The sequence below is a fragment of the Myiozetetes cayanensis genome, unplaced genomic scaffold (genome assembly GCF_022539395.1).
Source record: "Myiozetetes cayanensis isolate MyiCay16 unplaced genomic scaffold, myiCay2020 scf20-37, whole genome shotgun sequence".
Classification (NCBI taxonomy): domain Eukaryota; kingdom Metazoa; phylum Chordata; class Aves; order Passeriformes; family Tyrannidae; genus Myiozetetes; species Myiozetetes cayanensis.
The window spans coordinates 4,239,799-4,254,957 of record NW_026087412.1 but is presented as its reverse complement, the minus strand read 5'-3'; the positions used below and the strand labels follow the sequence as shown (position 1 = coordinate 4,254,957).

The 15,159-nt window shown below is 43.2% G+C and overlaps 1 protein-coding gene across 3 annotated transcripts in view; it reads right to left on the bottom strand.

Moving 5' to 3' along the window:
- CARD11 (caspase recruitment domain family member 11) overlaps positions 1 to 12,586 on the bottom strand; it is a 43,720-nt gene extending 31,134 nt beyond the window's left edge. For all 3 annotated transcript variants that reach the window (XM_050317844.1, XM_050317845.1, XM_050317846.1), the window contains exon 1: positions 12,376 to 12,586. In XM_050317844.1, coding sequence (XP_050173801.1) covers positions 12,376 to 12,388 — 13 coding nt within the window. In that variant the 5' untranslated portion in view covers positions 12,389 to 12,586. The remainder of the gene's footprint in view (positions 1 to 12,375) is intronic.
- Positions 12,587 to 15,159: the final 2,573 nt, after the last annotated feature.

The following is a 15,159-nucleotide window of genomic DNA, read 5'->3' as shown; positions in this document are numbered from 1 at the left end:
AATGACACTTTGTAGGTGATATTCTTGTCTCCAAACAGTTAAAGGATAATGCAGAACACATTCCAGGAGAGGACTGCACTCTAGTTTAACAATCTCCAAATTCAGAAACAACTGACAGTAAATGTGTAGGCCATTCTTAAAACAGAAAAGGTCACACTCCAGTCTTAAATACTGTCAGATAATCTCACTGTAATTCACCATGGCCCAAGAAACTTTGAAAATAATATTTCATATAGCAAGCTTTATAACAGGGCAGGAAAATAAGATAGAACCCTCTATGAAGAATCATAGAATCTCCTGAGTTGGGAAAGACTCACAAGGATCATCGTGTGCAACTGCTGGCCCTGCACAGGACAACCCAAAGATCGCACCATGTGCCTGAGGGCGTTGTCCAAATGCTTCTTGAAATCTGTCAGGCTGTGACCACTTCCTTTGGGAAAGTGTTCCAGTGCCCAACCACCCTCTGGTGAAGAACCTTCTCCTAACAGCCAGGCTAAGCCTCCCCTGTCACTGCTTCATGCTGTTAAGGAATCCCACAGTTAGTCAAAATACACAGAATACAAAGAAAGAGCAAATAATAAGCCAACTCTCATAACCTTCATATTAAGGTTAGCCTTAACAAACTACCCCAAATACCTGAAAAACAACCCACGTGCAAACTGTTTACTGACTTGTAAGAGCACTGATTGTGATGAGAATACGCTTCAGTTAAATATCATAAATGCACTGTGCAAAGGTATAATTTTATGTAAAAGCACAGCTCCATGTACAGACAGCAGATATGTACACCTTATTCCTTTTGGTGACTTTGTAACTATTACTTTAAAACAAGACTCTAATTTCAAAGAACAGGCTGCTCTCTGGTACATGCAGCTCCACTGAAGCTTGAACAACACCACACATACCTTACATAACAAATACCTGTAGCCTTTCCACCTCAAAGTCACTGGAAGAAGTAAACTCCACCCCTAGTCACAGTCTGCCATAGTCCCTGATGCTCTGCTCATTGACCAAATCCTTGCAGGTCTGCTTAAAGCTTCATGAACATCTCAGCCAGCAGGGCTCGACACACACAGAGGACAACTGGAGGCCATTCGACCAGAAAAATCTACACCAGATCCCAGCAGCCTGGCCTAGGACGGGCAAACCCTCACCAGGAACTGGAGCTCTGGAAATCCAAATTTTCCTTTCACATGCAGGTGGTTGTATCGTTTCATGAAGAGGTTGTCCCCACCTGTGCTTGCTGGTCACCTCTTCTTCCTCTTGCTCTGTGTCCTCTCTCTTTCTGCCCCAGTGTTGTGGGGCTGTGTCACGGAAACACAACACCCACCATCCTCTCTCTCAAGCCTCCTGCCTATAAATAGCGGAGAGAAAGGTGCTGGGGGCTGCCTTACTTCCCTTTTCTTCTGAACAGAAGGTGTGGGTAACTTTCAAATCTGACACCCCTGCAGAGGAAAGTCTTGGGGGAAGTGCTCTCCCAGCCACAGACAGAGAGCTGCGTGCTCTGGATGGAGCAGGAAGGGCCTGAGGAGCACTTCAAACAGGTCCCCTTTTTTCCTGCAGGTAACACAGCTGGGTTTTCTGAGCCATTCCATGTCATCAAGGAAACCTCACATAAGGCCTGCAATTAAGAGCAGGAAAGCAATCCCTGGAAAAGAGAGAGACAATTCTCTCTCCATCCTGCATGAAGGCTCCTGTAAGTCACTTCTGCAGCAATGGGAAGCAAAAATTGTCTGGTTTTACACTGTCTCTACATTATTTCTGCAGTGGTAATGTCTCCATGACCTTGTCTTGTTGTCTTGGGGAAGAGATAATACCAAATACTTGTCAATTCTATATTTTCTACCTTCAAAGCATTGCAAGGAGGAATTAAGCATCTTCTCTTGCTCTCTCCATAACTAAGCCCATTGCTCTGATGGTAGAGAATAAAATATTGTAAAGCTTTCATGTGGAAAATTTATCCCAGAAGAATTAACTAACCATGGGAAGAGACTAAACTCCAGTCTCATCAGGAAACTCTGGCCGGTTCAGTTCATGGTTAATGTGTATTTTTTTGCAAAGACCAAAGAAATGAAGTACTAAAATAGCAATAAATCTGACTATCTGTCTTCACCTGGTGTGGTTCTTGAGCATGAGTCAAGGTAAGAAGTATGAGAATTGTACTGAATTCTCTGCTGACTGTGGAAATAAATACTTGTGGAAATAACAATTGTGAAGTGATGCCAGAATTACATTCCATCTCTGACCATCCCAGTCTTTAAACATGGGCAGCTGCTGTTTAAACAGCATCTACAAGCAAGATTACAAAAGCGAGATTTTCAGGATTATTTGCACCCAAACCCTGATCTGGAGGAGATGTTTGACGGTGCAAAGGGTGGTAACCAACTCAAAGCAGGGGCAGGTTGTGCTTTATTCTCCAAACTTATGCCTTGAAGCACAACAATTCCTTAGCACAGGCTGACAAGGAAATCATTTGCAGAATGTGCAGAAAAGCCTTTGTTTTAAAAAGCAGCGTTGCATTTGTGTCTGCAGTGAGGTTACACACGAGATGAGCACCAGCAAACGGCTCCCACGCAGGAGGATTGATTTCCCCTATTTCTCATTCCTACTCAAGGGCACAGCTCGTAATTAGGGTCAGGTTTTCAAAGAGTGCAGGTGGTATTTAGGCATCAAAATAAATGGCCAGATTTTTGCAAGATTTGCCTCAGAGTGTGGGGTAAGATAGTGCTATGAATCACAGAGCTGCTGAGCGTTAAACACTTCTTAAAATCAGGTCTTTTGTCCACGCCTAAATTGAAGCTGAGCTCTTTCAAAAATCTTCTCACAACTGGAACATCCTTCAAATTCTAAGTATTGGAAAAATGGGCCTTTAAAGCTTTGTGAGGTGCTAATTTTTACATGAATAGGGAGCTGCTCTGTATAGTGCCTATAAATCTGGCTGGCAGCAGTATTTAGGTAGCTCTGATTCTCCAGTGTTGTACAAACTCTCCAGCAGTACACATTCCACAGGGAAGAGGGAGATGCTGTGTGTCAGTGCTTACCTGTGTTAAGTCTAACCCTCCTGAAGCTGTGAAATAAATATTTAGCCAGCTAACAGGTGATGGCAAACACTGCTGATGCATCAACCTCTTTTCAGCGTATTGTCTACAGCCACAGCTGAGATTTTAAGAATTAAATGACATTTTAAGCTTCGAACCCTCTGAGACATAATAAAAGAAGGGTTCTTTCTACATGACTAACAGTATTCATTTCTGTGAGGAACCAAAACAAATTTATTTTTCTTATGCTCAAAAGCTAATACAGTGTAGAAACTGTATGAGGTTTTGGCTTAGGCTCTCCTTTCATCATTAGTTGCTCTATTTATCTTTTCTTTTTTTTTTTTTCAAAGCCGGTGAGTTCAGCCTTGCAGAATCCGTGCTGCTGACTCAGCTAACTGAGCCAAAACTCATAAAAATCTATTTAAAAAAGGTCCAATGATTTTATTTTCCAATCGTAAATATGAAATTTAATTAGCATCTCATTGCTAACGAAGTCACCACGGAAGACAAGACTGAGGAATTAGGGCCAGGGATGGAACACCAAGCATAAAACAAAACAACTGTTATGCAGGAGCCAGTTTAACTCCTGCTCTCCTCCACCCACGCCTCAGGTATTTTGAGAATGATGTGCTGTGTTCACAGGTTTCCTTCTCTGATAGCAAGGCCCTTCTATCCTCTGTGGCAGTAATTACTCCAGCATCATGTGAAATACAAAATAACAACAGATAAGGTTCACTCTGGATAAGAAAAAGAAGCAAGGCAGAGCAAGTTGGATCTGAATTCAAAATCCTGTTTTGTCATAAGCTACTCAGGTCAGCAAGTGTTTCAAATCCTGTAAAAGCAATAGACTCATCAACTGAGAGGAGAACTCTCATTATTCTCCAGGGTACTGCAAACATCGGGAAGATTAAAGGAATTTTTTTTAAAGGAAGCACATGGAGAATTTTAAAAGCCTCTTCAAACAGGAATGTGTCCAGCCTTTTCATTGTTGGCACTCCTAGAAGCCACGTCCTGGCTGACATCAGCACCAAGGGTGGCATTACTGGTGAGATTCTGTCACTGTGAGATATCTGTGCTATCTCCTCTCCGGAGTTCTCGAGAGGTCAGGAGCTCTTGCTCTGACTTTGCCCACCCACATCAGTGTGAGGGGGTCACACCAGTGCATTCCCCTGCACAGCAGCACAGTTAGCTGGGCTGAAGGCAGGGACAGGTGTCTGGGAGAGGGAGCAGCTCACACAGACCATCCCAGGAGATGGGACTCGCTGAGACCGTGGGAGAGCTCTGCGAGGGCTGCTGAGCTGCAGTAACCACAAAAGTCTACTTTCTCCTTAGACTCACACTGAAATTGTTCACAGCAAGTCAGTGTGGGAGGAAGTGTTTATGGGACCTGTCCTGAGAACCACTAATTACTAATAATTCCCAGATTGCTAGAAGAGCTTTAGGAGTAACTCTGTGAGTGGGCATTGCCCCTGGGCTGCTCTCAATAACAACATTCTCCGGGGTAAAAAGGGCTTTATTAGTGCTGGTCCTGGTTACTTATATGCATCAGGACAATTTTATATTGCTTTTGCATGGCCATTCACTTGCAGTAGCAAACAACCACAAGCCAGAGATGTCATTGCCAAGACTGACTTGGGGAACACTGCACATTTTATCAGCAATGCTGGTGCTGAGGTGATTGGTAGAGTTGAGGTGAGCTAAGCAAGGACAAACAGCTTTCTTCAAACACCACAGTCCCTGGTATCTTCAGTGGAGTGGTGATGTCAGTCTCTGTAAATCAGACTTATCTCAATCCAAATTCCTGAAATAACTCTTTGTTTCTTTCTAATATTTATGATGTCACTCACCCTAGCAAGAAACAAAAAAAAGGAAATTAAACTTTCTCACTCCACAGTTTGAGGATCTGAAATGAATAATTCTGGTAAAGCATATTTTAAAAGAATAAGGCAAGTTTAAAGCAATAACCACCACAATAACCACCAATAACCTTTTGGATTCTTATATGCAAGCTTTTGGCACGTAGCCAAAAATGTTGCTGTTCCTTTTCAGGACAGAATGGTCCAACTGGTGGCTTAGAACCCACACATTCCACTCACTGTGTTTTCCTCTGGAGGAAGTAAGGATTGCTGGTTTGGGCAGTACATTTTCTCTTGGACTTGCATAAGGCCAAATTTGTGGTAGAACAAATTTCTGGTCTGGGGTTACAGAGTTCAGTGCCTTCACGAGGGGAGGGGGAAGGTGGGCAGGAACCCATTCTTATCCACAAAGAACATAATACAGAAGGCCAGGATGTGTCACTGCCCAGCCCATGGAATCTGATGCTCTGATCTGACCCTTTCCAGCAGCTCTAGATGCACAACAAGAGGATCACTTTTGGACCACGCTGTCTGAAACCCAGTACAACAACCTGAACAAGCTGTACTGTAAAGCCAACTGTTTGTGTTAAGCATTGTCCACAGGAGAAAAGAAGTGGAAGAATATCCCAGCTGAAAATATGACTCTGCCAGTGAGGTCAGAACCCTCGCTAAGGCACAATGACCTGTCTCTGCCTTCACACAGAGTTTTTTCTTCATTTGCTGTGCTGGATGCTTTGCTTCATTTCCCTCAGGATCAGTCACAAGGGAGGTGACTGATGCCTCCAGCTCTGCATTCTGCTGCACAGAGAGAAGTTTGGCAGTTCCCTTCTCTCACCTGATGCATCTGCCTCTTGTGGGCTGGGAATCAGAATCAGAGAGGAAGAGGAAAGCAGATAATAAACAAGACAAGTGAGGTGAGTCAGACAAACGGGTCAGTTTGAGGGGAGAGAGGGCTTGGGATGTGCTGTGAGGACGAAAGGAGCAATAACAAACCACCCTGTGCCTTTTCTCATGTTCTTTCCTCACAGTAGTTGAATGTTCAAATCATCTTTACGTTCAGTCCCTTTGTGCAGAGGCTCTACCAGATCTGTGCTGACAACACTATATCCATTTGCCAAGATTTCTAAATGCCTCCAAGATTTCTAATACTATCCTGCTCGAATAGCTCTGGATTTCTGCACTATAGAATGATGCAGTTGCAATGAGTTTACATTTTCCTGCATTGCAGCACATACTACAGTGTATCAGTAGCTTCTCAATAAATCCACAGCCTTCAAAGAGGCATTCAAATTCTGATCATTTCTGTCTCAGACACAGCATTTTCCCGTTGTTCCTTGCAGGAGAAAAAGTGCCATCCTTCCTGATACTGTGTTCTCACATGGCTTCTAAGGCAAATACCGAGCCAGACACCATCCTCCCAGGTGTGCAACCCTTGTTGTTCAGTGATTCAGTGAAGGTGTTGCTGTCAGTAGCATTTAATCCAGCAAAACTGCCTGGAAGCTGCTCTCAGGATGGATATGGATGAGTCACAAACCCACCGTTCTGTAGTGTAACACTCCATATGAAAACACCCAAGTATCACTTTTCCTTCAGGCCACAGACTTGCTAATTAAAAAAAAAAACGAACAACAGATTCAGTGTTTCCAGCCTTACAGGAAATGTAAAACTCCTTAATTTTTCTCAAGCCAAACACACTCTTTTCTATCCTAACACAAAAGTTTAAATATTTTTTTATTTCATAATGCATTGATGTCTTCCGTGGCATAAATTGCAAAAATGAGAGAATAAAAGACAGAAGGAAATTAAACCTTCTACAATAAAACCTGTTAGTCTTGGGTGTTCCCGAAAAATATGTAACTGGAAATACAGGAATCTGTTACTGAAAGGATGAAACACACCCAAAATCTTCTTAAATAACCAAATATTGACACTTATTCTGACTTAACTTTGGTAGGAACTGTGAAGGAAGACTAGCAGTGTAGTAGCAGGGAAGAGTCTTACCTTAAGCTTGGTTTTTTTTCTCAGGAGAAAATCAGCTCAGCAATAGTTAAGGTGGTGGGGAAAAATTACGGAATTTTAGATTTTCAGTCAGTGCAAATCATTAGTGAAATAAGTTTGATGATCTCACTAATTAGCTCAAAAAACATATGGAATGGCAACTACCTTGATGTGATGCTGAGAGACACGATTTAGTGCTGGATGTGGCAGTGCTGGGTTAATGGTCTGACTTAATGATCTTAAAGGTCCCTTCCAACCCAAATAACTCCATGATTCAGAAAAAGCCAGAAAACAAAGATGCAGGAAGCAGGTGCTGGAGCACTGTGACTTGTTCTTGTGAAAGGCTGGGATGCCCCAGTAGACTTGGGGTCAAAGTTGCAACCAGGGAGGAAAGTTCTTTTAAACACAGACTTTATGAATGGACCAGCTTGGTCAGTGAGTAGTGTAGGTCACTGGTATTTTAATTGAGTTTTAAAAGCCAAAAGCATTCAAATGATCTTATTATGTGATAATATCTCAGTTCATGATCAAGGAGAAAAGTTTCAATCACCATTTTCACTGCAGTTTGGAATTGTATTTGGTTTAATCTTTAGGAAACGAGTTAAAACAACCTTTGGGTGTTTTCCCAGTTTTCTCAGGAATCAAAATTTCCAGAAGGAAATATTTGAAAGGTGTCTCTATTAGTGTTTCAAACCTTGGAGGAACTTACTTTTGTGCTCAAATATATTAAAGCGTGTGTAACAACCTATTAAATATACTCATCCTGATTTCAAATATGGGCACAGATAGATTGGAAATGTTTATACACATAGAGAGCTATAAAAATGAAATTGAAACAATCCATTAACTGCTAATGATAACCATGTATGTACTGCTAGCACACAGCCTTTTCTGCATTCAAAAGGCAAAAAAAAAAAAAAATCCTTATCCCAGTTTAAACAGAACCCTTATGTTACATTTACTCTTCAGCATCCCAATTACAACCTGAGGAGAATTTGACAGCAAACACCCAGTGCTCAGGAGGCTGGGGGGAATCTTTTCCTTGGCTCCACTGAAGCTGATTCTCCCCTGAACTACAAAAACCAGGACTGACTTGGGCAAATAACAAGTATCTTTGTGTAAGGCCAAACTGGCCTCAGGGACCAGAGCAAACATATCCCTTAACACCACACCAAGTTACTTCACACAGACAAATTCACTGAGGCAACAATTACTGCAAATAATATCACATACACAGCTGTATATACATTTATCCTTTTGATAAAACCAGAGTGTTATAGCATTCCATTTGACATTTCTGATAGATTTCCAGAGAGATTTGACAAATTTCTCTTTCCTCTTGAGCTGCTAAACAGATTCACTGAAGTAGACAGCATCAGAAAGTAATGCCCCATCCAGCCCTGAAGATAAAATGGGTTTTGCAGGACTAACTTAACAGGAATATTCTCCTCACTCCGTGTTCAGCAGCAGACAGTGCACACCAGGTTGCCAATTTTTGGTGCTGTAAGTAATGTACTTTTACAGGCTGTGGAGAAAACCCTGTGTGTTTGCTTTTTGTATGAGAAAGCACAAAGTTCTTACCTGCTGGTGAAACGTTACATGCACCCCGTGTAGATCATTAAGCATGAGAATTCATGGTACTCACAAACTATCACCATTCCTAGAGCCCAACTATTTGGCAGAAGGTTATGAAGGAAGGAAAGTGTTAGAAACCAAAGTTCAGAGGAGACCTCCTTGTTTAACCCAACTCAGTGAGCAAACCTCCAGCTAAACCCACTGCCAACAGCTGGGACACTCCATGACAGGGAATATGGCAGAGCTGCTGCTTTGTCAAACTGCACTTGGAACATCCTGGCACTGTCTCCTCCTCTTGCCTGAGAGGAGCAGAAGGGAGAGGATGATATAGGGAGAGAATACAGACTAAGGCAGCAGAGAGAAGGACGCTTTTATCACTCGTTGGATGTGTGCCACAGAGACCAATTATATACATTTGACAGCAACCATTATAATTCCAGAGTCCTTGAACAAATCACAGGCAGAAAGGTTACCTTCCTTGAAAATGTTCATTGCCATTAAATAACCGACCCAGGCTAGAGGGTGAAGGCAGCACTTAAGAGAGAATTTGGGGGAAGGGAGGAAATGGAGAATCTTATTACATGTACACCTGAGAAAACCCCATCGTTTGTTCTGAAAGAGGAATTGCAGATTCACTGCAGATACTGGACTTGCAGCAAAGCAGACACTGTTCTGCAAATGCAAATCCTACAGACAGCAGGGACAAAGCAGGCGAGAGAAAGAATTTCTCTCTGATACCAGTGTCAAAACTTGACTAAATTTGGTGAGGTTTATGGTTTCGCCCTCCAGTTTCAAAATCACAGGGCCTGGTCCCATATTCCTTGTGCTTTTAAGTTTAGATTGCTATGGAGGCTACAGACAAAGAAAGCTGCCATAGGTCAGATCCCACAGTTACACAACTTGATGACCACATCTAAGTGAAAGATTCATATTTCATGAAACATGTATTTCAATATCAAAGAGAGAGTTGAGGCACCTGCTAACAAGTGGGTACCTTGTTCTCTCTCAATAATAGAGGCATAATATTGGGAGATCTAAGGATCTCTATGAATTTCATCCTCTGTAAGCAATCATTCCATATCTCTGATGAAAAGTTTCACCATGCAACAGTATATAAACCAAGGTTGGTTGGTGCATGGCATTCAGGTTTCTTCAGCACATCCCATTATTTGGGATGTATCCTTCTAGAGAAGGTTCAAATTGCCTTTCATTTTAAAAGACACATCCAGTCAGATGGTCCTCTCTCTTCACACATGTTGAAAGTTTATTGTTCTCTTAATTCAGAGTTAAATCTAATTGGAAATCACTATTTGCATAAGAACAGGGAGTCAAACACGTGATTCTGAATTTCTGTTCTGAGGTTGACTCTTTCCATACAGGATTTGCTGGGTAGGATAGAAAGTTCCCAGCCTCTTTCCAGCTGAAATTTCTCCTGAGCCAGAAATGTGACTAAAGAAACTAGACACACACACAAAAATAATTTCTGGCTACATATCCTCTTGCAAATGTCACAACCCAACTTTGACAATGCCTATTTTTAACACCTCATGCAGCAAACTATCATGACGCAAAAGAAAAAGGAGGAAGATTGAGAGAGAGAGAGAAGAGGTGTTGGCTCAGACGATTTATTTCTGGGAGACATCAACCCTTTACAAAAAGAACCAGTAATGAGGGCACAAAACGCTGAAGAAAAACAAAAAAGGCACAAAATCAACAGGTTTTGTAGAATGACTCAAAGGAACACAAGTGCTGTTCACAGCACAAGATGACTTGTAACAGAGTAAGAAAGAGTCATGTTAGACCTGTATGTATAAAATGAGCTCTTATTTTATCGTTCTAGACTTCTGGACTTTTTGCAAGATCCAAAAGGCAAAGATATTTTAATGTACCTCTTTCTGTATTCAGAAGAGAATGCTCACAGCTCAAAGGCCACAGTTTTCAGCTCTGAATCAGAAAGGATATATTATAATTGCAAACATAAAATTTAAGCTCCTTTCACTCATATGGAGAGGGACAATTTGAGAGAGCAGGACAGATCGCTAAAGAGAATTCTCCCACATATTAATTCTCTTATTAATTCAGCTGAGTTTAATAAGTGATCCTTCCTCAGTTCCCAAAAGCCCACATCAGAACATCCATAGAAATAAATCTTCAGTCTCAATGGTCCTGCTTAAGAAGGTGAAGCTAAAATACTTCGTCAAAGAAATGTACTTATTTGTCACATCTGATTTGAAGTTTACAGACTTCAGCAAGGAATAATACCAGCTGTTGCCCTTGGATGCAGCTTTCAGCCATGCCTGATCCTGGTGACTCACCAATATATCTGGTATAAAAGAGAACAAACTGTTTCCAGATCCTAGGAGGAAAGTTACTCCCACTACAGCATTGAAGTTGAGAACTTCTGCCTCTGAGACTGGGAATCCCACAAGGATTCCACAAGGAATCAACAGGACAAAATTACGCCAATGTCAGACCAGAAGTTCTGCTTTGGGGCAGGAAGTCGAAAAGTCTATTAAGTTTAGTAAAAAGGCTTATGAGCCACTAGAACTGCTTTTTACAGCTTTCCAAAGACATTTTACAGTCGTTCTCTCCCATTTTTCAGTCTACTTTCAATCCCATCACTAAACTCTTCCTCTGCTGCAGGTTGCATAGTCTGCAGAGGAAAGGGGAGCTGAGACACTGCAACAGTTCCTCCAGTTCCCCTGCAGGGACACAGTGGGCACGGTAAGGCAGCAGAAAGTAAGCCCATGTGCATCAGTAATTCCTCCCAGTTTGAATGCAACATCAAGATAAAAACAGATAGAGAAACCTGATGGAGAGTGATGGTGAGGAGATAGGAAGGAGTGGGGTGGTAGAAACAGAAGGGATGGTGTACACGAAGTCAGGGCAGGCTGTGTTTGGGAGTGGAGGGGAAGCTAAGGGGTGTTATAGGTGTTAGAAAAGTTTGGTTTTGAGACAGAAACAGAGACACAGGATGACATTTGTTGTGAATGACTACCTGTGAGTTTGAGCAGTGGAAGGCAGAGTAGAAACCTTGTATTTTGGGATGCACCCCCAAAACCTGCAAATCCTGCACACGTACATGACAGACAGGACAGAGATCTGTGTGCAAGGACAACCCAGTGGAGAGACATCACCACTGTGTGTGCAAAATTCACAGTGTGCACGAGAGAGAGAGGATGGAGCAGGAAGTAGGAGTGCGTGTGCGGAGCCAGAGGAGCACTGGGAAAGGGGAACACCAGAACAAGAAGGAACTGACAGAGGGGGAGGAGAGAAAGATTAAGAACTTGGGGCAGGATGTGCAGTCTATTGCACAGGCATGAAAGACAAGGGAGAGGGAAAGGGAAGGACCCAACAAGGGACATGTCTGTCACACAGAGAACACGCTTGGTGAGAAACAGGCATAAGAAGATGGTGAAAAAGATAATAAGAGAGACACAGGGCTGAGAATAGAATAAAGGAAGTGTGAAGAACAAATTAAAAGAGGAGAAAAACAAATAAGAAAGATTTTATTAGTCAACAGAAAGAACCAGTCTCAGTGAAGAGATTTATAGAAGGCACAACACACAGTGGGCAGAACCAGAGATTCCCTGCACACCAGTCCTTTCATCTCCCCTGTCCAGACCTCCATATCAACTCTCCCTCCCCGTGGACCCTTCCTTTAAGAACACGTTTGCACCTCCAGCCACAGCCTGTTTGTCTCCCTGAGCCCGGGGCTCCAAAGATCAGCACATGCAGAGTACAGAGAGACCTGCTGGGGGCACGGGAGGTGCGAACGCAGCCACTTCCAAAGAAACATCGTCCGGAAAATCAACGCAAAAACGACAAAAGGTGGAACTGGAACTCGTAGTGGGTCAGAGCTGTGCTGGTCAGGGAGGTGGGGCTGCTCTGACAGCTGCTTTCCTTACCTTGGGTGCTCATGAGTGACCGGGCAGTCTCGCTGCAGCTGCTGCAGGATGAAACTCTCTACGTCGCCTCCATGCAATTGCCAGTGTATTCCCAGGAGTCTTGGAGAGGTTATTTGAGCTCTGCAGCTGTTGAAAAGTAAGGGAAACACAAGTAGCAAAGCACCCCCCGGCCCCTAAAGTACAAAAAGTTTCGGGAGAATCTGGTGCACCGGTGTCAGAACGAGCAAAGAGCCACACAGAAAGTAAGAAAAAGTGTGTCAGAGACTGGGAGGGGCGGAGAAGGAAAATGCAAAGATCTGACAGGAAACCAGACTATAAATCTGCTTAGGGTTTGAAAAAAACACATTTCTGCTCCCCAGCGATAGAGCCTGTTTGCAAATGAGTCTGCACACAGGTGACAGCAGAGCCCCAAGCACCATGGCAGCAAACAAAGAGGCACCTTTGCCCCTTCTCCAAGAAGGGCAGTGGGCAGAGGCAGCGACAGCACAAAGCCTGGCTCAGACAGAGAAAGCAGCCTGGCTCCACTGCCTCAATTCCAGCTCTCCAGACTTCCATGTTCCCCCAGGCAAAAGGGGACATGCTGAATGCCAGCCTTGCTGCTGCTGTGCCTCTCCCACCACCAGCGTCTCTTAGGGCACACGCTGGTGGAAAGCAGGAGGGAAAGAAAAAAAGAAAGGAAGAACTGAAGAAAACAGTTTCAAGAACGACAGTTCCAGGCAGAAGGAGTTCTGGGTTTTCCCGAGGTTTCAAAGGTTTTTCCAGAAACCCTCTATTTCATTAATAGCTGCTTTTGCTAGAAAGGTAGTCAGCAGGGTTTACTTCATGCATTAGATTATTTTGCAGTTGAATGATCCTTTAAACAATACATTTTCCAAAGGAAGTTTTGCTGACACCAGAAGCCACAGTATCTTGTTCTACTTCAATGCTGGACTCCAGGCTTAAGGCCAACAGTGCACACCTCCCTGTTGGTGGGTCTCACTGAGGACATTCACCTCCAGGCTGCAACCAGGAGCCCCCCACCACAGGCAAACCAACCTGGAGCAAAGTCAGCCAGTCCCTGCCCTCGCTGTTCTCCCGCTCCTGTGGGACCAAGAGTAACCATCACTTCTAGAAACATCCTTCAGAGCTGCTGCCATCCTGCTCAGGGATCCTAAGCCTGAACACTTCACACAATGTGCTGGTTCCTGTTCTGCTGCTGCCTCTTTAATCCCAAGGGGGAAACCAAGGCACAGATGCCCTTGTGGTCCCAGTTGCTCCCGAGGCTTTACCTTTGCACTGGGCAGACGTGCACAAGTGAAGCCTCTCTGGAGTCAGCAACAGGTCAACAGGTCCTGGATGTGTGAGGATCAGAGCAAAGACCACTTGAAGGAAGAGTTACATGAGTGCAATAACGATGTGTGTTTGTGAGGGTGATTGCAGAGCTCACCAGTCTGGGATCCATTCTGCTCCCTGAATTTCTGCAAAGTTGCTTTTCTTTGAAGGTGACCAGAAGAAAGTGACTGTGTATATATATGGGTATGTTTTTATTTCCTGAGAGGAAATGACTGATATAAAAGCAAAAAAACCCAAGGAATAATAAGCATAAGTGACATGTGATAGATAATTTAGGAATGTGGGGAGTGAAAAAGCATGATGACAGTAATGGAGTAAGAGAATGAGAAAGGAAAACATAGTTGGTAGAGAATAAAAGAAAACACAACAAACGGAAAGTAAGTATAAAAGAACAGTGGAAAAACTATCAAAGGATACAGCAGCGTCAAAGACAACAGAATGGAGGAAGTGAGATGATAAAGTGAAAAGAAGAAATGTGAGGGAGAAAATACATGGCTCAAAGTGTTGTTACAGTAACATGCAAAAGTGTTCTTAGCAACCTGAAAGCCTGAATCCTGCAAAAATCACTAGGGAGCAAAATGCAGAGGGCAGCTCTGCTCATTTCTCCCTGATTTCTTCTCTAGTTTCTCATGTTTGTACCTGTACCTGGACTGGTGAGGGTGTAAGTTTATCCATAAAGTTGATACTGAGAGGAGTTCTGGAATGAGTTCCAGTTCTCTAAATCAAGGTTTTTTAAAGGCTAAGGAAGGCAGGGATTTCTTTCTCTGGCTGAACAATAAACATTCTATGTCCCTACCAATTTTTTTCCAGTGAGGACTATACAGTTTTGTGCTACTGATGTTCATGTGCAACTTCACCAAAATTCACTGTTGAGCAGACTTGGAGCTGCACGTGACAAAGTGCAGGAAAGCCTCCTGCTTTGAGCAGCCAAAACATCTATTCAGGTGACAACTGCACAGGTGAGGTTCTGCAGTTTCTGACCGGGGGAAAGTGATATTTTGGGGGAAAACCATGAAATAGAGCTGTAAGAATCATGGCCTACAATTATTCAGTCAAAACCAATACAACACTTTTGAGTCAAGCTTTCTGCTGCTTTCACAGAGGAAGCTGATTTGTGCATGCAACAGAGGAACCATTTTAAGCACAACCAGAGAAACTCTGCTGGCAGGAGGCTTTGTGGCCGCACTTCGATTTAAAACCCACAGATCTTCCACGCGTGGTTCCCAAACCTGAAAGGAAAAACATGCTAGAAATTCAAATCAAGACTCACTAAGTCTCGTTACAGCTTTCTCCTTCTGTCCTTGATTTTGTCAGCAAACAGGGTGCCAGACAGCACACTCTGAAATTGCCCTACAGAGCCAAGCAGGGGGTCAGGCATCACTTGTTCCTGTTTCTGCTTTTGTTTTTTGTTTTAATGTTGTAGATTGCAAACAGCTCAAAAAGCACAACATC